Consider the following 22,827-nt stretch of genomic DNA (forward strand, 5'->3'; position numbering starts at 1 on the left):
TTCAGCCCACAGAGGGTTAAGGCCATACTCCCAACCCGCCTGGAGAACCCTCAGGCCCTAGGTTGAGGGCAGGAAGGCAAAGGTCCCACTGGTTGGCCAACACTGGCTAATCCTGTTGCTCTGGTTTAAAAAAAAAGAAAATGAAATCCTAGCTAAATTGAGCAAGAGGGGCCCAGTGCCGATACAAGGGCTGTCCTGCAGGCCTGGGCTGGGCCCTTCAGGGAAGCAGGGAGTGTCTGTCACCAGGTCCCCTGAGCCCCAGCCTTTGGAAGGGTCACCGACAGGAAGCTGAAGTCCAGAGAAAGCGGGGCCTTGCTGAAGTCACACAACACAGGTATGGCTGAGTGGCTAAGCTGGACCCTGTGACCCCAGAGTGCCCTATTTGCATCCCTGGCTTCCTGGCCCAGCCTGAGGACCTTAGGAAAGCTCATGAGATGCGCTCAGCTGAGCAGCCTGTCGTGTTTCAGAGGCCTGTTCCCACCGAAATGGGCAGCACCCTCGGTGAGGGTCCCGTGAGGTTGGAAGACCCCTCTCCCGCCAAGGCTGGGGATGAGCAGCCTTGGCGCTGCTGCCCTCTGCTGGCTGCCCAGGCCCAGCAACTCAGCCCAGTCCAGGAAGTGCTCCTTGGGCTGGCAGGCAGAGACCTGGACCCGGATGCCCCAGGGGACCTACAGGTCAGGAAATCCAGCCACTCATGCCACAGAGAAGGAAACCGAAGCCTAGATTCCAGAGAGGGGCTGTGTGCTCAAGGTCATGCAGCAAGTACGTTAATCCCACAAAGGGAGTGTGTAGCTTTGAAAAGTGGTGAGCCCTCCAGCCAGGAAGCAGGACAGGCTGCCTGGGAGATGTTAGAGAAGGGTTTCTGCTCCCTGTGTGGGGCTGGACCCACAGCCAGCCCTCCCTGACTCTGACAGTCAGGGGAACTGGAGGCATGCTGGGCCTGTGCTCTAATCCTGCTCCACCTGTACTGTGTAACCTAAGGCCCAGTCACTTCACCTCTCTGAACCTCGGGTTCCTCTCCTACAAAGGCTTGAGGGTGTGTGTCAACTTCCCCAGCCTGACCCTCTCCCTTTCCTGTGTTCTGTTTCTTGAACAAATCAAGCCTCAGGGTCTTTGCACTAGCAGTTCCCTCTGCCTGAAGAACCCTTCCCTCCCATCCGAAGCTGACTCCTTGCCAGCTAGAGGTCACCGCCTCAGAAAGCTTGTCCTCACCACCCTGCCCCTCTCCCGGGGTGTATGTCCTTACTTGCTCCTTATGCGTTTCGTGCCAGCCTCCCACTGGAAAGTAAGCTGCTCGAGAGATGTCTGTTGTAAGCCCTGCACTCCCTCTGGCACCCAGCACAGGGCCTGGCCCACTGCTGGGACTCGATGGATGTTTATTGAATGAATGGATGAACGACAAAGCCAGGGCAGAGCCAGTTACTGGTCATCTCATGCCCACCAGCCAAGCTAGCTGGTTAGGGCTATTGTCTGATTCAGCCTCAAGTCCCACGTCCTAGGCAGGGCCAGGCGGGGGCAGGGTGCTGGGGAAAGGCGGCAGCCTGTCTGGCCATGCGCTGTGGGTGATCCCCACCTCCTCTTACACTTCTGGCTGCCTGCAGCTGGGTTGGGAGTGAGGGGGCCTCTGTAACATCTGTCCCTGCCCACGGGGCTTAGCCTGAACCAGGATCCCCACAAAGAGGATTAAGGGAGCTGGGGAGGGAGGGAAGGAGGGAGAGCCCAGGAGGCTGAAGGTCGAGGAGGGCTGGGCAATGTAGGTGGCCGCCTGCTTTGGCCTTGTGTTCCCAGTGGGGGCCAGATGGTGCCGGCTTTGGACAAATACAGGAGCCTGGGAGGGTCCTGGCTATATCCCTGCCTGGCATCCCTGATGGCCAGGAGCATCCGCTCTGGAGGCAGATGGGTCTCAGCTTGAATCCAGGTCTACTTCTCATGGGCTGTGGAACCCTGGGAAGTCAGTCACAAGTCTCAGTTTCCTCCTCTATAAAATGGGGACAGTGGCAGGACCAGCTGCACAGAGTGGGTATGAGGATTCGGTGAGAAGGCGTGCCCAGTGGGCCAAGGTCAGTTTCAGGCACAGAAAAGGTGCCAGGTAACGATGGCCCGTGCTATTGTTCCTTTCACTCCAGGCCAGGGACATTCTGGGCCTTTTGCCTCCCTCCTTTCTGCAGCTTTACAGGAAACGTGGTGCTTTCAGGCTTTACCTACTGTTTCTGCCTGGCCATCCCTGTCCCAGCCTTGGGGTAGCCGGGCTCCCCAGCAATCTGTTTGTCCACATTCTCTTCAAAGCTGACTCAGTGCCCTCTGAGCAGCTGCCCTCACTGGCCACCCAGGTGCCCTCAAACTTATTGATACAGATCACGTGGCTGGGGACGGTCACAAGCTTTGGGCTTCTTCCATGTGGCTGTTGGCCGGCAAGCTCTTAAGCTTGGCAAATCATACCATCAGCTCTGGGCCTTGCCTCTGCTGAGCTTGTATCCTTGATCTTTACCACACGGAGTTCATTTCAGTTCTCTGGGTTCTGGTGTGCATCTGGGCCTTTGCACGTGCCATTCCTTGTGCCTAGAATACTTTGGCTGCCCTCAGCTGCTTGTGCAGATGGATCAAACTCCTGGAGATGTTTAAGTGGCTCCTTTTCTCAGTGTTCCGTGACCCGCCCCATTGCCCAGGCAGTTAACGCTCCCTTTCTCTGCGCTGCCTCCACCCTGTACATGAGCTTCTCAGCCACCTCTTTCCACACTTGTCTCCTCTACTGAAGAGGAAATCGGGCTCAGCAGAGTCTCACTCCTCATTGGTTTCACAGGACGCGGCACAGAGGATTGTACACGATAAAGGAGGGATCCACCAGTGTTATTTAGATAGGTGGATGGATGTAAAAGGAGCTCAATAAATGCTATGTGAATAAATAAGTGGATGGATGACCATAAAAAGAGCTCAACAGATGTTTACCTGAGTGAATGAATAAATGACTGGTATATGGGCAAACCCTTCAACAGTCTCTCTGCTTTGCTTATGATGGAACATTCACCCCATCAGACCTGGAACTCCCCAAAGTAGGCCTGGTTTTTCTCACCAAGTGTGGGGAACTCACATAATCACGGGGACTGTCTCCCCATCAGACCAGTTTCCTATGGTCTATGTATGTCAAGGGTGAGCCCAGAGGGCCACCCCCTCCAGCAGGGATGTCTTCCTCTCATTCCCCATCATCTGTGGCCTCCCCTACCCCTGGCCAGGCATGCTGGTCCCCTACCATCTTCTCTGGTGGGTGCAGCGGGGGAGGGTGTGGACTCACCGTCAAACAGCCCATCAGGCTCTGCTCGAAGGGCCGCTGGAAGGCTCTGGGGTCTCCACACCAGTCCAGCAGCTCCGTGGCGGCATTGTGGAAGTTGGCGGGGTTCTGTAAGTGCTGTGGGAGAGGCAAAGGAGAAAGTGTGAGGTCTCGGGAATGGGGCCAGTGAGGGGAGCAGGGAGGACCCCAGGCCTTAGGAGGAGGAGACGCAAAGGCCTGGTTAACGAGCTTTCCTCAACTTCCCCTCGTATACCTTCCCTCTGCACCTCCTCTCCAGCCCAGCCCCTGGCAGGATGGGATTGGCAGCCCCACTGTAAAGACAGGAGAGTCAAGGTCTAGAAAGAGGCAATGATAGTAGGTATTAAGATGTTTTCTGGATGCTGGCAGCGCAGAGGCAAACCCTACAGGGTTCAAGAGGGTGGCACCGGGCTCCCATACTTGGGGGCTCTCTTTTCCTGAGCCAGGATAGGCTGGCCCTGGAGATTCCTTTTTGATGATCCCCTGGCCCCCGCCTTACCACCTCTACTCCACAGCCAAATAGGGCAGGAGCAGGGGAGTCAAAAAGAGGCCTCTCCAGGCCACTCCCAGCTGGGAAGGTAGACAAAAGCACACTGTGCCCAGGTTATTGTCACACCGTGGTCTGGAGTACATGGCTTATTGACCCCCGGTCTCCTGGGCCCAGTCTGGCTCGGCTTGGGGGCTGCTGGCATTGTTGGGAAGGGTCCCGGCTCTCCCTTTCCAGTCAGGGGATCTAAGTGAACAGAAACTGAATTCTGGCCCAAGGCTTCTAGATCTTCCTTCAGACTCAGGCCACCCCTCCTTTACTTAACACTTATCCATGTCTTCCCGGGCCTCACTGAGTTAGGCACTGAGCCCAGGGTCCTGGGGCAGGTTGGGATGAAGCTGGGATTTCAGCATTGGGTCTGAGGGTGAGTCCTCCAGGGGACATCTAGTGGGTGCGCACAAAGGTCGGAGTGTGAGCGGCTGCAGAGGGGAAGGCAGTCCCTTCTGAGGTTCCTGCGGCCTTGGTGCTGGGAGGACAATAGCCGCCTGAGGACTGCAGCGTCCCTACCTGCAGCGTGAGTCAGCCACAAAGCCAAGGCAGGGAGGGATCTGAGGAGCTGCCAGGTCCCAGAAGTGGGAAGGGAGTGAATGTGCTGTGAGAGCCTCAGTGGGGCGGGGGCCCTGGGGGGTCACACTCTACCTTCACCTCCTACTAGCTGCTGAGCTAGGGCAGCCCCTCATCTCTCTGACCCTCAGTTGCCCCATCTGTAAAAGGGGGTCGGCAGATCATGGGATGGTGGTGGAAACGTCGTTTCTTTCGCTTAGGGTTTTATGACTGTAATAGATAATGTGGTTTGTGCAAGGCCAGATTTAAAAATGGGTGGAAGAAAGCGGGGTGAATTAGAATATCCTCCTTCCGTGGAAGACAAGAAGGGGAGGGTGAAGGAAAGTAAGGGGACAACATGGCCCTCTGCGCGGGTCCAGGGCGGGGATGAAACGAGACGAGGCTTCCAGGGCGCCTGGCAAAGCGCCTGGCGTGCGGGGCTCCCCGTGGGGTTGCCCTTGGCCCTGGGTCTCCCCGAGGCTCTCCGGGAAGCACAGCTGCGCTGCGCAGCTTGAAGCCCTGGCTCCACTTGGCACTCGGCAGAGGCAGAGCTGCACTTGCTTTGCAGAGGACAGGAGGGACTTCGGCACATAGAAACACGCCCTCTGAGGGCAGCAGTGGGGCCTCACCTGACCCTGTGCGCTCTCTTTAAAACGGGTCCCCTCAGAGGTCATGGGCGGCCCCTGGGCTCCACATAGAAAGCCAAGCAAATCATCTAGTTCCCTGCCCAGCAGCCTCCCTCTGCTAACTGAGTTATTACGTTTATTTACATGATGTCACACCCAATTAGTGGGGTCAGCAGCTGCTACAGGCGCTCTCTGAGCTGCCTGCCCACAGCACCCCCACCCTCATCACCCTCCTTTGGGGCTCTGGGCTTGCAAGTGGCCCCTGAGCCCCACCTCTCCATCTTCACCCTGGTCAGCTCATGTGACCATCAGCTTGGGCTCTGGGTGGACACCTGTGGGCACAACTCATTGGTCGAAAGACTGTCAGGCATCCCGTTCAGTGGCTGTGGCTCAGGGGCTCGGTGGCTCTGGCCAAGGCCCCTCCCTTCTCTGTGCTCTGGCCCACAGTTTCCCCTATGAGGTGGCTGGCGTGCACAGAGAGATTGAGTGATGTAGTGAAATGAGCGGGACAGGCCTGGACCAAACCCCATCTTAGCCACCGAGCCACACAGCACTGGGTGTGTCCCCGCGCTTCAGGTCTCTCATCTGTAAAATGGGGTGATGACGGCTTGCAGGGCTGCCGCAAGATTTAGAAACAATATACTCGATGATATCCTCACTACAGAGGAGGTGCCAGGTAAAGGTTACTATTGCTCTGTGTACTGGGACCTTTGCACTGTTTCTTGCTTCTTCTACGGGCGTCTTGAGCATAGAAACAACACTCTGTTCACCTCTGCACCTGGAGATGGCACGAGGCCAGGCCCACACAGAGGTGGTCAGTGAGCAGCTAACTGTCTGAAGGAGGATCCACCTGTGGCGCAGGCCAGCAAGCTGACCACTTCAGAACAGGTCCCGGTGGCACATGGAGAGGCCAGGACTGGTTGGGTGAGCCTGGCCAGCCTGGGGTTGCGAGCATAGATTCGAATCATAGGCAGAGGCCTCCCCGGCTGTGGTTGTTACTAGACACTAATACCCCGTCCCCCTTCAGAAAGCTTGCCCATCTCCATTGGCCACAAAGTCTCTTGGGGGCAGGAGTAGCGGACATCAGTGCCCAGACCAGGAATTGGCTACCCAGACCAAATGATGAATGCATTTTCCTGTCAATCCATTTGCAAATCAAATGATCCACCCACCCATCCACCCAAATATGAATCAGTTCATAGCCATCCATCCATTTGCCCACCCACCCATTCATCCATTCACTATTTTACCCATCACTCATCCTACCTATCCACCTATCCATCCGGAATTTATCCAACCACCAACTCATCCATTCATTCATCCACTCATCCATCCATCATCTAAATCCACCCACCATCCATTCACCTCACTGCCCATCCATATGTCCATCCACCCACCCATTTACTCATTCCCTTAGCTACCCATCTATCAGTCCACCCCTGCCCCCTTTCCCCAAAATAGTTGGGCGTCACCCTGGCCTGGGCACTATGCTAAAATACTGACTTAGAGATGAATCTGGCACATTCTCTGCCCACAAGGAACTTAGCCTGGTGGGGGCCTCATATATGCCCTGCAAGGCCTACAGCTCAAGAGGGAAACAACAGGAGGGTAAGGCACCTGGTGCCCAGGAAGCATGGGAATTCAGAGGTGGGCAGTGTAGATGCTTAGTAGGGCACCTGGGGTTTGGGGAGGCTGCTGTGCAGAAATAAGCTGATTTGCATGGCTTTGCAGGTAAAGCCCAATGTGCCTGTGACCCTGAGTGGGGCACACTGTAGAGGGCACTGGCTCTCCCAGTACCCGAGGCTGAGAAGGGAAAAGGCAGCTGAGCCAAAGGTCTGGAGGGAAGGTGGGCAGCAGCCTGTTGGGAGATGGTGAGTGCAGTGACGGCTAGAACTAGGTGGGTGGTGGGGGAGGGAAGATGATGCTGCAGAAGAGAGACGGGGCCAAGAGTGGAGAGTCGGAGGCTGCAGGCTCCTGATGGGGGTCCGTAGCCCTCCCAGAGAGAGGTAGGCATAGCCGCCACATCCGTCATCCTCAGAGCACGCAGACCTGCCCACCTTTCTCTTCTGATTAGGATCCAGGACATCTGAGAATGAACAGTCTTCAGCCAGCCGCAGCCACCCTGTGGGGCAGCTGGGGAGCAGACTTCAGTGCCGAGCTGTGTCTGACACGAGGTGTGGGAGGGGGCAAGGAGGATGCAAGGAGCTCTGAATGGCCCGGAGGGCATCTGGACAGCCTGCGCACCCTCCCAAACATGCCACTGCCTGGCCCAAACGCAGAGCTCCGTGTGTGTGTGTGTGTGTGTGTGTGTGTGCGCACATGGTGTGCGGGGAAGACTGGGAAGAGTGGCTGTGGCGACCCCTAGCCTTCTAGCTGCCTACGCTCAGTGGTGGCCAGGGGTTACCATGTCTACTCCACAGACAAAGCCAGACGAAATGGCAACTTAACCAAGGTCAGGCAACTAGTGAGGGCTGGTCTCAGGTGCACTAGTAAGTCAGAGCTCTGGGTGCCACACTTGGAGAGGGCTGGACCCTGGGAGCAAAAGGCACCCTGATTCCTGGTGCTGCAGAGCCAGGCGTGGGGAGAAGGTCGAGTTGGGACCAGGCCACGGGAGCAGCTGTGTGCCTGGCACAGTCTCAGGCACAGGGGGCATGACTGCATTGCTGGGGGGTGGAGGCCACTGACAGCGATCCCTCGTGGGCTGGAGAAACTGGGTCAAAGGAAGAGCCAGGGGAGTCCTGCAGAGGAGGAGGAGGGAAGGCGGGGAGGAGGGAGTGCACGTCTGGTTTCTATTCTGTGACCGTGAACAGAGGCGTAATTGGCATTTGGGAGAGCTGTTCGGGCTGAGTTCAATCTGTAACAAGTCTTCTTCAATTTCCTCTCCTCAGACTCCACACAGGCTTCCGAGATTGCTCTGCTCGATGCTAATGAGAGGACACATCCCTCACTCCCAGGGGCTAGCCTCAGCTCACTGGGCCCTGGCACTCAGGGAGGACACATTGCGTGGGGTGGGGCTGTGAGATGGGGTCCTGAGGTCAGTGGCCCATGCAGTGTGTCCTCCCTAGCTCCCTGCTAAACCCGCTGAAGCCAGGGGATGTGCCTCAGCACCCCTCTCCGTCACTGAGACACTGAGGAAAACATTCCTGCCACCACCATTAACCGGTCACCTGCCACGTGCCAGGGCTGGGCTTTGTGCTTCAGCCACAATATCCTCACAGCATCCTACGAGGTAGGCCTTACTAGCCACATTTAACCGGTGGAGGAACACAAGGACAGCACACTATGGGTACATGGAGCAGTGAGGATTTGGCCCAGGTCTGTTTAATGTCAAAGCCCACACCCCTTGCACCATATCTGCTCCTTCCCTGAGTAAAATAATACTCTGGAGTCTGTGCGCAGATGCTGCCACGGGGCACTGCAGGGAGGCTGAGCTGAGGGTGGGAACACCCCTCCTGCCCACCACGGGGGAGGGCTGCCTCAACCAGGCTTCTCAAAGTGGGGGTCTCTGAGCCCACTGTGAGCGTTCCCCACCTCTGAACAATTCAGACAGGTTGCTGGTGCGCAAATTGCCTCTGCAGCTTGGTGTGAGCATTGGCAGGAGGGGCTGGGCTGTGTGACTCCCAGTGACTCCCTGCCCACCTCCGTGCCTCTGTTTTTCTGTAACATGATTTATTTTCCCAGGACCTTTTCTTTTCTGTTTCTTTAGAGAAAAATTGCTGGAGCAGAGGGGTGGGAGCTTAGGTCTGGGAAGATTAGGCACTTTATTGCATCCTACAAAGTGCACAGCAGAGCCCAGAGAGGGCATGACACTGGCCCAAAGTCACACAGCTGGGAAGAGAGGGGCAGGGACAAGGCAGAGCCGGCATTTGAACCCAGGCGTGTGTGATCCCTGTTAGGATGGTCCATGCCAGCAGTGTTCTCCCAAGGTGGTGGTCAGGTAGCCCCAAGTAGTCGATCGTGCCCACCATCATCACCTGATGCTCAGCTAGAGGGCAGGCCAGCACCCCGACTGCCTGTCCCTGCCAGCTGCTGAGCAGAGGAGGCGCTCTGGCCGCAACCCACCTGCTTGATGCACTGCAGTCGGTCATTGGTCTGCTGGATGTGCCTGTCCATAGAATTCATTCTGGCCGTTTCGCTGGGTTCTACCCGAGAGCCATGAACGTTGTCCAGCCTAGGAAGAGAGAGAGAGAGGGTGTCACCCGGGCTGTGCAGGCCTGCCCGCTTACAGCCACCCTCCGAGCCCAACACCGACACGCTGGCCCCAGAGGCTCCCAGCAGGTTCTTGAGCCCTTTGTGAGCCATGGCGGCCTCCGCCCCAGGCAGCCCAGTGCCCGAGGGAGGAAGCACGGCCCAGCCGCCCAGCCTGCCCTTCCTCACGCATGGCCCTGGGGGCCCATTGGGACTGAGGGCAGGAGATGCTCCAGGCTGTTCTCTGTGACTAAGGTGAGCACTGAGCAGGTGTGTCCACCAAGGGACGTGGAACAGCATGCTCAGATACATGCATTTCTAGGCACACATGTGTGTTAGGATGGCGACCTCATCTTCAGATTCCCAGTTCAGGACATAGCCCACTTGACATGGCTGTGTGTGTGAGCATGTGTGTGAAAGCATGTGTGTGCACTTGTGCAAGCATGTGTATGTGTGTGCGAGCATGTGTGTGAGCATGAGCATGTGTGAGCATGTGTGTGAGTGTGAGAACATGTGTATTTGAGCATGTGTGTGTGAGGGCATGTGTGTGCGACCGTGTGTGTGCATGTGTTTGAGCATGTGTGTGTGTGTGAGCACATGTGTTTGTGGAGCTCTTTTCACAAGACACCTTCACTGCACACGTGGCGTGCTATAAGCGCAACGTCCTGTCATGGGTGCCAGGTGCCTCCTCAGTCCCCCACGCTTTAGTTCTTCATACTTTACGAACCGCTCCCAATTCCATTTCTCCGCCTTTGCCCTCCTGGGAGAGGAGAGAAGCAAGAGCACCACCTCCATGGTACAGATAAGGAAACTGAGGCTCGCAGAGAGGAAGGGCGTCACAGTGACCTCGAACTGCCAGCCCGTGGCTGAGTGGGTTGGGTTCAGGAATGTCCTGGTCGCCAGGCTCACCCTTCCTGAAGGGGCAGTGGGCATGGGAACATTGATGTGAGTGCCACTCCTTCCCGGTGGGGAAGAGAAGTGGAGGAGGCCCCCTCAGCCCCCAAAACCCCAGGGACTCCAGGCCTCTGCAGGGGGGCCACAGTGATGGGGACAGAGACGGAGTGCTCAGCTCTGGTGCACCTGCTGCTCAGGGGTCCAGAAATCTGCCCACTGCTGGGTGGGTGTGCCCTCCCACAACCCAGTGAGCATTTCAGACTGCAGACCTGCGGTCAGACATGGCACTGAACAGAGGCTCACGGCCCCAGGCTTTCTCTGCTATCCTGAGACACTGTCCCCCAGCCCTCCGAGGTTCCTCGTCTTTGGCCGTCACCCAAGACCCCACTCACTGGGCACTTTCTGTAGGCTGGGCCTCTGAATTCTCTCTACTTCTCATGCTCACTCGGTCAGATTAGAATCATCTCCGTTCTGCAGATGAGGAAACTGAGGTCCTGAGATCTGCCATGTCCCCACTGCTATGAGGTGCTTGGACTGTGTCCACATGCCCGTCCACTGCCATGTCCTAGACTTGGCCCCCAGCAGGAGCACCCTTGAACACGCCTGGCCCCAGCCTGGGGACGAAAGGAACTCCACTGCACAGCTCCTTTAGAGCACTCCTTGGCCCATCCATGCTTGAAAAGGCAACTCGTTTGCGTGGTTCAAAATTGAGAAAGTCCACAAGGGTGTCCAGGGAAGTGCTGGTCAGATTCCCAGCCCCCAGCGCCCTTCCTGGGAGGACCAGTCTGTTTCTGAGGGGCTCATCTCAGAGAAGCAAATATCTATGTGCATTCTCCCCGGCCACCCCTTAAAAAACATAAGATGAAAGCACAGTATACACACTGAACCTTGATTTTTTTCTTCTTAATAGCATCTCAGACTTGACTCCTCATCAAGATATAAAGAGCTTTTCATTTTAAACGGCTGCACAGTAGTGGGAGGTACAGTGAATCACCTGCCCCACCAGCTGCTGGTCTACTGTCTGAGGCCCCAGACAAGGCCTTCTGCTCAGGCGCTCACACTCCCGCCAGAGCGATCAAGTCTGAAGCCATCTCCGAATTTCATTATTGCCAACAGTGCCGCAGGACCACCTTTTATATTGGTGGCATCATACAGGTGTGAATTAATCTGGAGAGCACACTCTGGAAGGTGGAGCTGCTGGGTCACTTGGGCATTTGCTTCTGATAAGTGCTTTCTGGGTTTGCTTTATCTTAAAGCTTTCCAGCAAAGAGATCAAAATGGGGTAGTGCTCATATTTATTCTTTTACCCTCACCCCACCAACCATCCCTCCACTCATCCCACTTACCACACATTTATATACCCAGATGTCTGACTTCTCCACCCATCATTTATCCAGCTAAATGCCTGTCCATCCACCCATCCCTACATCCATGCAAATGTCTTTAGTCTCCACTTTCCCACCCATGTCTGCTTCCAACTCACCCAGTGAGTGCTTTTCAGCATCTATACGTTGCCAGTCCTATGTTAGATCTATGGGGCATGTGAAAATTAAAATTAATTTTCTCATGTTCAAGGAACTCTGGTCTAAGCCTGTGTTCGTTCACTGCCGGTTACCTTTCAGGTGACTATTGTTGAGCTCCGTCTATAAGTCAGGTACAGGGCACAGAGAGACACTGTTACTATACCCCCCTCCCACTTTACAGATGAAGAAACTGAGGCTCAGAGGTTATAGTAGCAACTAGTTCCAGAACCCCGGTTTTCTCATCATAACCTGCACTTCTGTATAGGTAATGGGAAGGTGCCAGGCATCCCTGCGGGAGGCTTCTCTGATGTTGTAAACATGTGTGTTGGGGGTTAAGGAAGTGGTGAGGGTGTCCTCCAAGCAGGGGCTGAGTTTACACGCACAGAGCCTCAGCCAGCGTTCACATGCAAGTGCTCCTGGGGTCAGGGACAAATCATGGCAGGGTAGCAGGAAGGAACACGGGACAGCCCAGACCAGGAGCAAAACAGTGCCACCTCCAGTGAGGTCACCTTGGTTCCTGGAGTCAAACCCCATCTGAGTTGAAGGGACCCTGGTGGTGTCCCAGGTACCAGGTTGTACACAGCCCCACTGTGGGCATGGGCGAACACTGGTTGCTAGGGTCTCAACTAAAGAGTGCAGTTTCCACAGCCAGCCGAAGGGAAACATTACACAAAAGCCTAGGCCAGGTCCACAGGAGAGTACAAAAAGCCCCAGGCCTATGCGGGCCTCAGTCCCCCATCCTTAGGCCACAGCCAACCAGGACAAAGGGCCTGCGGTGACCCAAGCGGCCAGCAGGGTGCACTGTTGACGAACCTAAGTGCCCAGAGGGGCTTTGAGCAGGCTTCTCTGGTTTTCTAGGCCTTGGTTTCCCCATTTGTAGAGCAAAGATGGTGAGGGTGAGGGGATCAGATGGTCTCTTGAAGCTCTAACTCTGAGTAGGAACTCTTCCCAGGATGGGCACGGTATCTTGTCTTGGGTCAGAGACCTAGTGGGGACTTGATAAGATACCTATTAAATGACTGACAGATGGTTTCTGGAGCCTGGGCCCAGGAAACCCCTGGCAGGCATCAGGAGCCAGACCCACTCAGGTAGTCACCTTTGGGCCCAGAGGCAGCGTGGCCACAGATCTCACTTTAGGAAGCAAACAGAAAAGGCAGTGGGGGGAAGGGGAGAACAGAACTGTCCAAGTTCAGCTCAGTGTCCATGCCAGCTCATGGCCATTCTGTCTGGAGGCCAGTGGCTGGACAGAGTTGGCTTCTGGACTCAAAGGTTCTCAGGATATCAATAGTCAAAGGTACTTTAAAGTCTCACACCAGCCTAACAGCTCAGCTGGTTTTATGTGGGGGAGCCCAAGGCCCCAGGAGTTTGTCAAGGCCACACAGCACGGCTGGATTGGGTCCGTGCCTTGAGTGCTCCTCTCCCAGGCTGGGGCTCCATGTTAAAGGAACCAAGAAATGAACAGATGGGCCGGGGACACCTGTGAGACCCAGAGGGTGGGTGGCAGCTAGCAGGAGAGACATTACAGGTCACAATTGTGTGTCATATGTGTTTTAATCTATAATAAAAGAATAAAATGTCTGGCTGATTATGGAGGTACTCACAGGTGAGGTGACATTTTTAAACTGCTGAGATCAATGGAAAATCAGGGTTATTCACATCAAGAATGGATGTGGCTGGCAGCTCCAGCCCCTGCAGAAGAGGGGTCAGGAACTGGCAGGCTAAGTGCCCCAGGCATGGAGAGAGAAGGGGTGGGCTAAGTAGGTACGAGAGACGCAGCTCACTGGGGGTGGTCTAGGATCTTCCATTCGTTCTGCACCTGCTATGTGCAGACACCAGTCCTGGTCCTGTGCATTGCTAACTTACTCAGCCCTAAAAGGCTCAGAGAGGTGGCAGGATTTGCTCAGGGTCACACAGCTGGGCAGGTGCTGGGCTGAGATTCAAACTCCCTGCCTTTCTGTTTATATGTTGTTCTTTCCATTCCACCCAAGACTGGAGCCTCCTGGAAGTCCCCCCCCCCCCCGCCCCCAGCTGTGACTGGGCCCAAAGAGATGTCCCCTTGGCTCCACTCAAATTGTCCAAATTCATCCACTTGCTTCCAAGGCCACTGGGCTCCCTGCATGCTGGCTGGTGCAGCAAAGTGACCAGTGTTCGGTGGCCAGCAGAGGTCGCTCTCTGCCGTGGGAGCATGGCTGGGCCACTGCTGCCTCCCTCCTCAGAGCCTGGATTCCTATAAGCCTTTACAAGTCCCTACAAATCCTCCTCGGCTGCTGCTCCAGTGCCTACTGTGGCATCCACTCCCAACTGGAGACTGCTGTGGGCCTGGCCCCAGCCCTTCCATCGCCTGCCTGCCTCTGAATGGGGAGGGGGCTCAAGCAGTTAAGCCCCCATCTCCTCTGGCCCCTGGCCTCTCTGTTGGTCTGAGTAGAATGGAGCCTGTAGGAGATACAGAGCCAGTCAGCTTGGGGGCCTGGAGGGGACCCTGCTCTGCCCCCTCCTCCAGGCCTCAGTTTCCCCAGCCTTTGGAAGCCCTTCAGACTCCAACATCTTAGGACTTCTGTGTCAGGAGCTCCAGCTGTCTGAAAACTCCATCTTGACAAATGTAGAATGCTTGGGTTTCAAACAGCAAAGCAAGCCTGTCCTAAGGCAGGCCCAGGAAACTCCAGGGGAGTCTCATCTGTTCCAGGGGAGCATTAAGACCGTGGACACTGCCTTTGTCAGCCACACACTTGTCCTTGCACCTTGTGCTCAGCTTGGCTTCACTGCACGGATGTGAGTTTTCTGATTGACGGTGACATCTGGGTCAGCCAGTCTCCCCAAAGGCCTAGTTGAGCTCTTGAAAGGCCAAGCTTCCATTTAACTTCTCAGCACCTAGCACAGCACTGGCTGAGTTTACCTCAGCGCTGCCCAGCGCAGGGCGTGCTCCAGAAAAGTTAGGTGCTGTTATTATGCACACAGGGCTGCTCAGAGAGTAGGCTGCTGAGAGCTGACAGGGTGCCTGGGGGCCACCTGGTCCTGTGCCCACATGAGGCAGGATTGGAGGCGGGGGCTGGGGGAGGGGAAGGTCACAGAGGGAGACAATGGCCGAGTGGGACTGGAGCCCATCTGGCTGTTCTAAGTTGGGCCCTGGGTTGTCTCCGGGCTCTCTGGGAGCATGTCTCCTGGTTTGAAAGGCTGGTGAAGGCAGATGGCCCTCGATGGGCTCCTCCCAGGACATGGGAAGCAGGGTGCTCTTGCCTGGTCCCTAGAAATGTGGGTAGAGCCCTGGGGGCAGCTCCCTAGGTTGCAGGGCCAGCATCAGCTCACTGACACCAGTCTCTTTTATTTTTCACTTCTGAGGCCAAACAAGTGAACCAGTCCACTTAACGCACATACACCTGGGGCAGAGGTTTGCTTATGTGTGTGCATACTTACACACATATGCCCCCCCTTTGCATACTTGAGACTAGGTACATGCACACACTCTGGTGTTGGCACAGATGCACTTGAGCACACACATCTCATGACAGCTTGCACAGGCGAGTGGCGGGGTCCCAGGGGAGCCATGCGAGCAGTGGTGTGCAGAAATGACTCAATCACCCTGCACATCTGCAGCTTAGGTCCCCCGGCGCGAGCGGTGCTGGCAGCGGGGGTGGAGGGCCTGTGCCCACAGCTTGCAGAGCAGAGGCTGCATTCCCAGACATCGCCAGGGCCAGCGAGCTCGGGACCTGCCCACTGCTCAGCCTGGTGGGAGAACATGGGGGTCCAGGGGACCTGTCCCGTCAGCCCTTTACTAGCTCTCAGACTCCAAGAGGGGCAGATATCATGGGTCCTGGGTTCAACAGTGACCTGCCAACCCTGCACATGACAGTGTCAGTCCAGGGCCTCCTCGGCTTGACCTCTGCCTTCCACCACTTCCAGGTGTACCCCGTGTCCTCCACGAGGGGCTGCTCCCTGTCTTTGCCTCTGCCTCTCAGCCCAAAACGCCTGGCCCCTTCACCCATCAAGGCCTACTTCACCTGTCACTCTCTTTGTTGGTACCCCCAGCAGAGCCACTCACTTTTACTCCTACATCCCCAGTGTCCCTGCCACCCCCCCCACCTCGGCGGTACTAGGCAGTGGTGCATCTTTGCATCTTCTCCCCCATCGGCTGGGATGTCACCTGGTTATGAATTCCAGAGCCTAGCCCAGGGTCTGGAACCCAGTAGGTGCTCGGGGATGCTCAGCGATGGATGAATGGGTAGATGGACAGCCACTGTGATCCAGGGTGGCAAGAGCTGAATACCCAATGACGCAGCCTAATCAGAGGGTCTCGGGTCTGAGAGAGACTCCACTAACCCAGACCGGGGTTCCCAGGGTGACGCATGTACCAGAGGTGGGAGAATGGCTTCAGGTGGTCCATGGGCAAACCTTGTAGACATTCACAGTGAAGCAGTTGGACTAAAACAACGATCGCTGCTGAGTTTGTGGACATTACTTAGAATAAGGTGGAGTTAGGGAGTGATGGCAGACCCAAGTGGATTGAGGAACACTTTAAACAGCATAAATGGGATGACAGCGACTGAGGGTAGGGCAGGCTGACATAGCCCGATGTCCTCCTTGTCTTCAAGGGGGAGGAGCAGAAACTCAGAGAGGAGAGGGGCTGCCTGTGGGCACACGTACGTGGCTCTCCCACTCCCGATCCTTGGGAGACTGCAAGCTGCCTGGAGCCAGAGGAAGAGGGTGGTGGTGAAGCAAAGACAGGCAGAAGAAAGTGACGTTGCGCCCTGTCCCAGGAAAGTCAGGGAAGGGCAGAGGGACAAGAGCTGAGGACAGAGGGAGGCAAGAGGCAACTCTGGGCAGCTGCCCAGGACCAGCTGCTCCCCACTCTTGGCAGGGCAGCTGGAGCAGGCTCTTGGGCCAGCTTGAGGCCTTGAGCAGGGTGAGGCTCCTGGGGAGGGGGTGGGCCCTGGGTCAAACCTTCCTGGCTGCTGGAGGTTGTAAGATGCTGTTTTATCTCTCTGAGTCCCTGTCCTCCACTGCCAGACAGGAAGGTGCCCCCTCACTGCCCCACTGGACTATGGAGCTGACTAAGTGCAGTCACTCAGGGGACAGTGCTCTGAAAAGGGAAATTCTGACTCGGATACTAGCTCTTCTACATCCAGTTCCTTGCTCCACCCGGGGAGTGCCCATGCCAAGACCCGACATGGCTCCCTACCTCCTGCCAGATTTCAGACACTGGCTTGGCACTCGGGGCTCCTGGAAGGGTCGACCCTCTACTCCCCGTGACCCAAGCACCCAGCACCCACGCCTCACCTACAGGAACACCCACTGTCAATGGAGGTCAGTGGGCTAACACAGCATGCCCTTGGTGTGTCAGAGTGGGGGAGGAAAATTTGGGAGAACACGTGTTGATGTTGCCCTGACAAAGATGCCGGACTACTGCTCAGACCCATGCTGGGCTGGGGATCTCAGCTGTTCTTCGGGGGGAGCCTCAGCCCTCTGAGCTTGGGAGGCCTCAGCAGGCGCAGGTGGTGCCCTTGAGGCCAAACCCTCCTGCCACCCTCTGCGGCACTCAGGTCCCTGACCTCAGAGCGAACATCCTTTGGCAGCTTCTCTCCCCAAAAGGTGAAGGAGGGCCAGATTCAGCCCTGGACAAGGTCCCACATCCATAGCAGCTCTGGACAAGGTCACCAAATTCAGCTCTGTATAGCTGTCCCCATGGCTATGACCCTGCTCTTTGTTTTCTCAGAGTGGAAGGAGAAATGAAGCCACTACTGAACCTGTATGTGTCAGCCACTGGGTTATTCACAGGACCTCGCTGTCCTCAGAATTCTCCTGTGATGTTCCCATTACTACCACCAAACAGGTTCAGAGAGCTCCAATGACTTGCTCAGGCCACACTGCTGAGATTGGCAGCCAGGACTTGAACTCTGGTCTGACTACAGGGCCCGCGATGTTTTCCTGCATTACGCTCTCCATGGGAGTGAGGCAGGCCTTCCTCAACTGGACACTGTCTTCTTTTGTCCCAATTGCCCTGCACGCGGGGACAGTGACTGTCATTGCTGTGGAGTGCTAAGGATGGGGCAGAGAGGGAGTCACAGTCCTGCCTAATGCTGCTGGGTGCTGGGCTGGGCCACAGCCTTCCTCAGGACAGAGGTGCTCATGCAGTGGCCCTGACCTGGCTTTGTCCAGAGGCCCTTGTCTGTGATTCCAAGGCCTAGGAGGCAATGAAGTGGGGAAGAGAGAGTGTGGGAACAGTTCCCTGAGGGCCCCTGGAGGTGGAATGGGGTGGAATGAGGCTGGAGATGGACCCGGGCTCCCTAATCATCAGCTGGTTCCTTCTAGAAGGTTGTAAATGTTCTTACAGCTCTAGGGACAGAGAGGTGTTCCCCACTGTCCCCTCCTAACCTCAGTTCCTCAAAGCTCCAAATCGACTCACCTGGCATTCTCAATGGCATGCCAGGGAGAGCCAGACAGAGCTAGATGAGCCCTTAAGGACCACCTGGCACAGGGATGGCAGAACTATGGTGTGCAAAACACCCCCCCCACCTCTTGCGCCCATGGCAGGCATGGCTAATCAATCACCACACTTTTCCCACTGAGTCCAGACATGCCTTGCCCACCCTCCACACACCCTTCTGCCCAGCCATTCTTAATCACCTGATATGGACACAAGAGAAGAACACTTCTGGGCAGCCCATCTTTGATAGGAGAGTAAATAGAGGCCCGGAGAGGGGAGGGCCTGAGGTCAGCAGCCAGTCAAGGCATGAGCAGGACCCGCATACAGATCTCCTGATTTCTGACTTTGTGCTCTTTCCCTAAACTGTGACTCAGCCATGTTTCTCTTGAGAGCCCACATACGGGCCACTCAGGTGAGCCAGCCATGCTGCAACGCCCTATGTCACAGCCTCACCGCAGCTTGCAGACAAGCACTGTCCCATTTTGCAGATGAGAAAGCCGAGGCTCAGGGTGGGTGGGTGCTCCCTTCCCAGTTACACAGGGGCGCATGGCTGACCTAGGACAGTGCTGTTCCTCCCAAGTGGGCTTTTATTTTTACTAACTGCATATGCCTTCTCCTTTAGCTAATTGCTATGAACTGTCAGATTTCTTTCTAATGCTCAAAAAAGATTTAGAGAAACAAAAAAATCAAAGTAGACATTTACTTGAGCTAAAAGTGGAAGATGAAAAAACAACAGTCCTCATGGCTTAGACGTGGAGGGGATCTGGGGACCTGCTCAGGCCTTTTACACATGACAAAACAGAGGCCCGGGCCAAGCATCGGGGTGGAGGGAGAGCAGAGCCTTGAAGGGCCCACTGTGGGTCCGAGAGGAAGGTCAGGGATCACTCTCCATCTGCCTGAACTTCTTGGCTCTCTCTGCCCCTAATTTTGTCTAGGCAGCCGCTGCAGATGCCTGCCCAGGCCGGGCCTGTGGCCACAGATAGCTAAGACACAGGGGGCCTGCCCTGCTCAGCTCCTAGCAGCCTGGAGGGGGCTGTGGGGTAGGACAGGGTGACTGTGGTGGGCGACGCCAAGCCTGACAGGAGCAAGGCTCTGCTCCCACTGGGGAACCTCTGTGGGTTCTCTCGCATAAGTCCTATGAGGACCCCGTGGATCTGTGTGGAGATTATCACCATCTCAGCTGGGCCGAGGCTGGCACACTGACCCCCCCATCCCCCTCAACCCCCCATCTCTCCAGAAGGCCCTCTGGGTGGGGTGGGGTGGAGTAGGGTTCAGCTGGGTCTGGTGCCCATCATCCTGTCTGTCATCTGGTCTGAGTATGAGGCTACTTGGGGATTAGGCCCCCCCATCCCAGGCTGGGAGTGGGGGGTCTCATTCCTGGAACCCTCCAAGGACAAGCTAGGCACCTCGCAGGCCACCTGAAAATGCTTCCTGATATCTGCGGAGACAAAATTTCACACGGGGTGCTCCACAGCCACACACTGACTTGTTGCTCTGAATGTGGGAGGCGCTCTACAGTTTACAAAGTGCTGGTGTCAGAATCTCATTTGACCCCTTAGCACTTCATTTTCAGGGGCAGTACTGCCCAGCAGTTAAGGACACCAGGCTGCCTGGGTTCAAATCCTGACTCTGCCACTTGCTAGCTTCTGTGACTTGGGACAAAATGCTGCCCCCTGCGTGCCTCAGGCTCCGCATCTGTAAACCAGGAGCAGTGACAATAGTGCCTACTTCCCAGGCTGCTGTGCTGGGTAGTGAGGCAGTGACTAGGACGTGCTTGGTGGCCCTCACACAGGACCTGGGGGGCCCTTATCATCTCCATCACGGGCAGGAGGAAATGGGCAGAGAGGAGCTGGTGCTGGCTGAGGGGAGAGGAAGGGATTAAAAGCGACCACCTAGACACTAAGATCTTCAACCTTTTTTTTAAATTCTATTTTCAAAAATTATTTTTTTTAAACATTGCAACAACATCTTAAGTAGAAGCTCCATCTTTGCAACAATGCAAGGGGCCTTACTCTGCCCGCTCCTCTCACCCTCACACAGGTGTCTCTGGCATTCACCTTACGGGCTCAGTGCCAGGCCCTTCCACACACGTTATCTCACCAGTTCTCACACCGACCCAGAGAGTTTTGGGCCTCAGTTCTCAGAGTTTACAGATGAGGAAACAGACTCAGAGAGGTTATGTAACTTGCCTAAGGTCACACAGTGGGGCAGTGGGATTGCCTGGATTGGAACCCGGGTTACAGTGACTTCAAAGGCCCACTCAGCCTGATGCAAGACTAGAGCAGGGTGCAGGGGAGGGATTCCTGCCAGGCCCAGGTCACTGTGCGATACAGGCGCTCAGCCCCTCAACTCTGGCTCCCGTGAAGTGGTGGCTGTGTGAGATGGTTTCTAAGGCATTTTCTAGCTAGTGCTCTGGCAGGAGAGTGGGGAAGAAAGGATTAAACAAGAAAAGTAAGATGACAACCCTGACTTCCAGAGGCCTAAAATCCAGTGACAAGCTGTTCCAACCCACCTGCCAGCAGTGCCCACCACAGGGGCTAGACCAGGGCTGGGCTGGGGCATCCCCACAGACTTTCTGCAGGAGGAGTGGAGTCAGGCCCCAGGGGCTAGGAGGTTTGGCCCCGCGGGACAGTGTGGCTGGGCAGAGGGCCAAGACTCGGGAACGGGCTGGGATGCGGCAGGGAAGGCCAGTCTTACTTCGGAAATAAAACCGCAGGCCCAGCGCCCTTTGGACCAGGCCTGGTCGGCCAGCCTGGCAGGGTGGCATCAGGGTCTATGTTAAGGGAGGAGGCACCGAAACGAAGCAGAATGCTCACAATTCATCTGCTTTTTAATTAACTCGCCCCGCTGCCTTAAGTGATTCCCTGCTTATGCTCATTCTTTTGAAAATTCCAAAGTGCTATTTCTGACCTGTGATTTACTATTGCCGTACGTCTCTATAAGCAGTGTTTTAGCTTAAGTGGCAGTTGCATATTAATTACAAAGTTAATTATGTGCTGTGTAATCATGCTGTAATTCATTAGTTTACTCTACACTCTGAGAGCCTCGTGCTAATAACAAGATCTGACAGAGGGTTTCAGGAATCACCAAGAAATTTCCATTGACAACCCCAAATAAGGCTGAAAAGGACTTCAGACCCCATCAGGACACTTCCTCCAGACCATGTGCTGGACCTGAGGCCAGGTCTTTGTCCCCTCGGGGCTGTCGGAGTGCTGGACCCACGCTGCCTGGGCTCTAACACGCACATCTTGGAGCGCACGCGCTTGCAAACCCTGGTCTGCTGAGGACAGTGGAAAACCCAGCTGGGTCTTGTTTTTTCCCCACGGAAGTGCAGGGACAGGAACAGAATTTGTTTAAAATTACTTACGGAACACAGAGTCAGTTCTAGGTGAAAAATAACTGCTCAGATCACTGAAGTGGCCGTGGGAACACTGACAGGGCAGCAGACGTGGACAGGGCCTCGAGGATGCAGGTCTGAGGTAGTTGTTCAGACAAGGAGACCCTGGCCCAAGGGGGGGCATGTCTGGGATTGGGATCAAAGTCTCTTTTCCTTCTCTACTGTGTCCCCCAAAGCATACAGGGATCTGAAAGTGAACACTGGCCATGTTTCTCTCTCCCTTCTTTCCTGTTTTGTTCTATCTCCTAACAAAATAACCACAGGTGTCCTCACTTCACTCCTGAGAGAATCTCAAAACCCCACTGAGGCCCAGCTGCCCGGCCTGTGAAAGGGTTTCATGAAAGCTCCCTGCTCCCTGCAAAGCATCGGATGATGGATGCGAAGGAAATGCGGGTACTCCAGACCCTGCCCGCACCTCGACTGCTTAGGGCATTCTTTTCTAGAACCCGCTCTACCCAGGCTCTGTGTTGTCAGCCACTGAAGAATCCCCCCAGCTCCTCCAATGGCATTTAAAAGTCAACGTGAGGAAAGACAGGCTTGCTGCAGTCACCCCCTCTCTCTGCAAATCTGCGGATCAAATTTCAAGCCATAGTTACGTGAGGGGATACAGAGGCTGTGACCTACCCCCGGACATAGCGATCTGGTGGCTGAGACCCTCTGCTTTCCAAATATAAACCTGCTTGTTTCATTTCTGCTGACAGCTGAACGAAAAAAAAAAAAAAAATGTGGAAGTCCTTCCCCTTCTGGCTCTAGTCAACAAGAGGAGAGAAGGTCTCAGAGCCCCAGCTGGCATGGGAGGAAGATAAATAAGAAAAAAACAAAACATGTCCTTGTGCTACAGTGGAATGTTTAAAAAAGAGGTGAAAAGCACAAGGTCAGGGGCAGATTTCATTTTCTATAATTTTAGCAGGCTTAGGGAGGAGGCAGGATGCTGCCGACTCAACAGTTTCAGGGGAATCACTTTTGGAGGGAACTCATTTTGGGGGGGAGGGAGGGGGTGCTTTCTTAACAGCCAAAGCGCCGTGGTTTCCTTTCCTGGGAACACATTGGTTTCCCTGGCAACAGAGAAGTCCAGCCTCCAAAGTTCTGCTGGGAGACCAAGGCCTGGCCTGGGATGCTCCCAACAATTAGCCACGGCCAAGGCTTCACCATCCTGCTTGCACGGGCAGTTGAGCTGAGTGGGAGAGGTGCAAAAATGTAGGCTCTGCAAAAATGTGGGCACTGGTCCCCGTCTCACCCCCCGCACTTGTGCAAGCAGCTACTCATCCCCAGATCACCACTTTCCAGGGCTTTATGGCTGAGCAGGTAAAAATGCCAGAAAACAGCTTGGAAGCAAGCCTGGGTTTGATAGCATCTGAGGAGCCTGAGGGAGCGGGAAAGGCCCTGG

The 22,827-nt window shown here is 55.5% G+C and overlaps 1 protein-coding gene across 4 annotated transcripts in view; it reads right to left on the reverse strand.

Annotated features, from left to right (window-relative positions):
* ZMIZ1 (zinc finger MIZ-type containing 1) overlaps positions 1-22,827 on the reverse strand; it is a 220,471-nt gene that overhangs the window by 93,250 nt on the left and 104,394 nt on the right. For all 4 annotated transcript variants that reach the window (XM_087824290.1, XM_087824289.1, XM_087824291.1 and 1 more), the window contains 2 exons: positions 9,083-9,191; positions 3,290-3,403 (listed from right to left, as the gene is read on the reverse strand). In XM_087824290.1, coding sequence (XP_087680416.1) covers positions 3,290-3,403; positions 9,083-9,142 — 174 coding nt within the window. In that variant the 5' untranslated portion in view covers positions 9,143-9,191. The remainder of the gene's footprint in view (positions 1-3,289; positions 3,404-9,082; positions 9,192-22,827) is intronic.

Source organism: Miniopterus natalensis, chromosome 14 (genome assembly GCF_054644295.1).
Source record: "Miniopterus natalensis isolate mMinNat1 chromosome 14, mMinNat1.hap1, whole genome shotgun sequence".
Classification (NCBI taxonomy): domain Eukaryota; kingdom Metazoa; phylum Chordata; class Mammalia; order Chiroptera; family Miniopteridae; genus Miniopterus; species Miniopterus natalensis.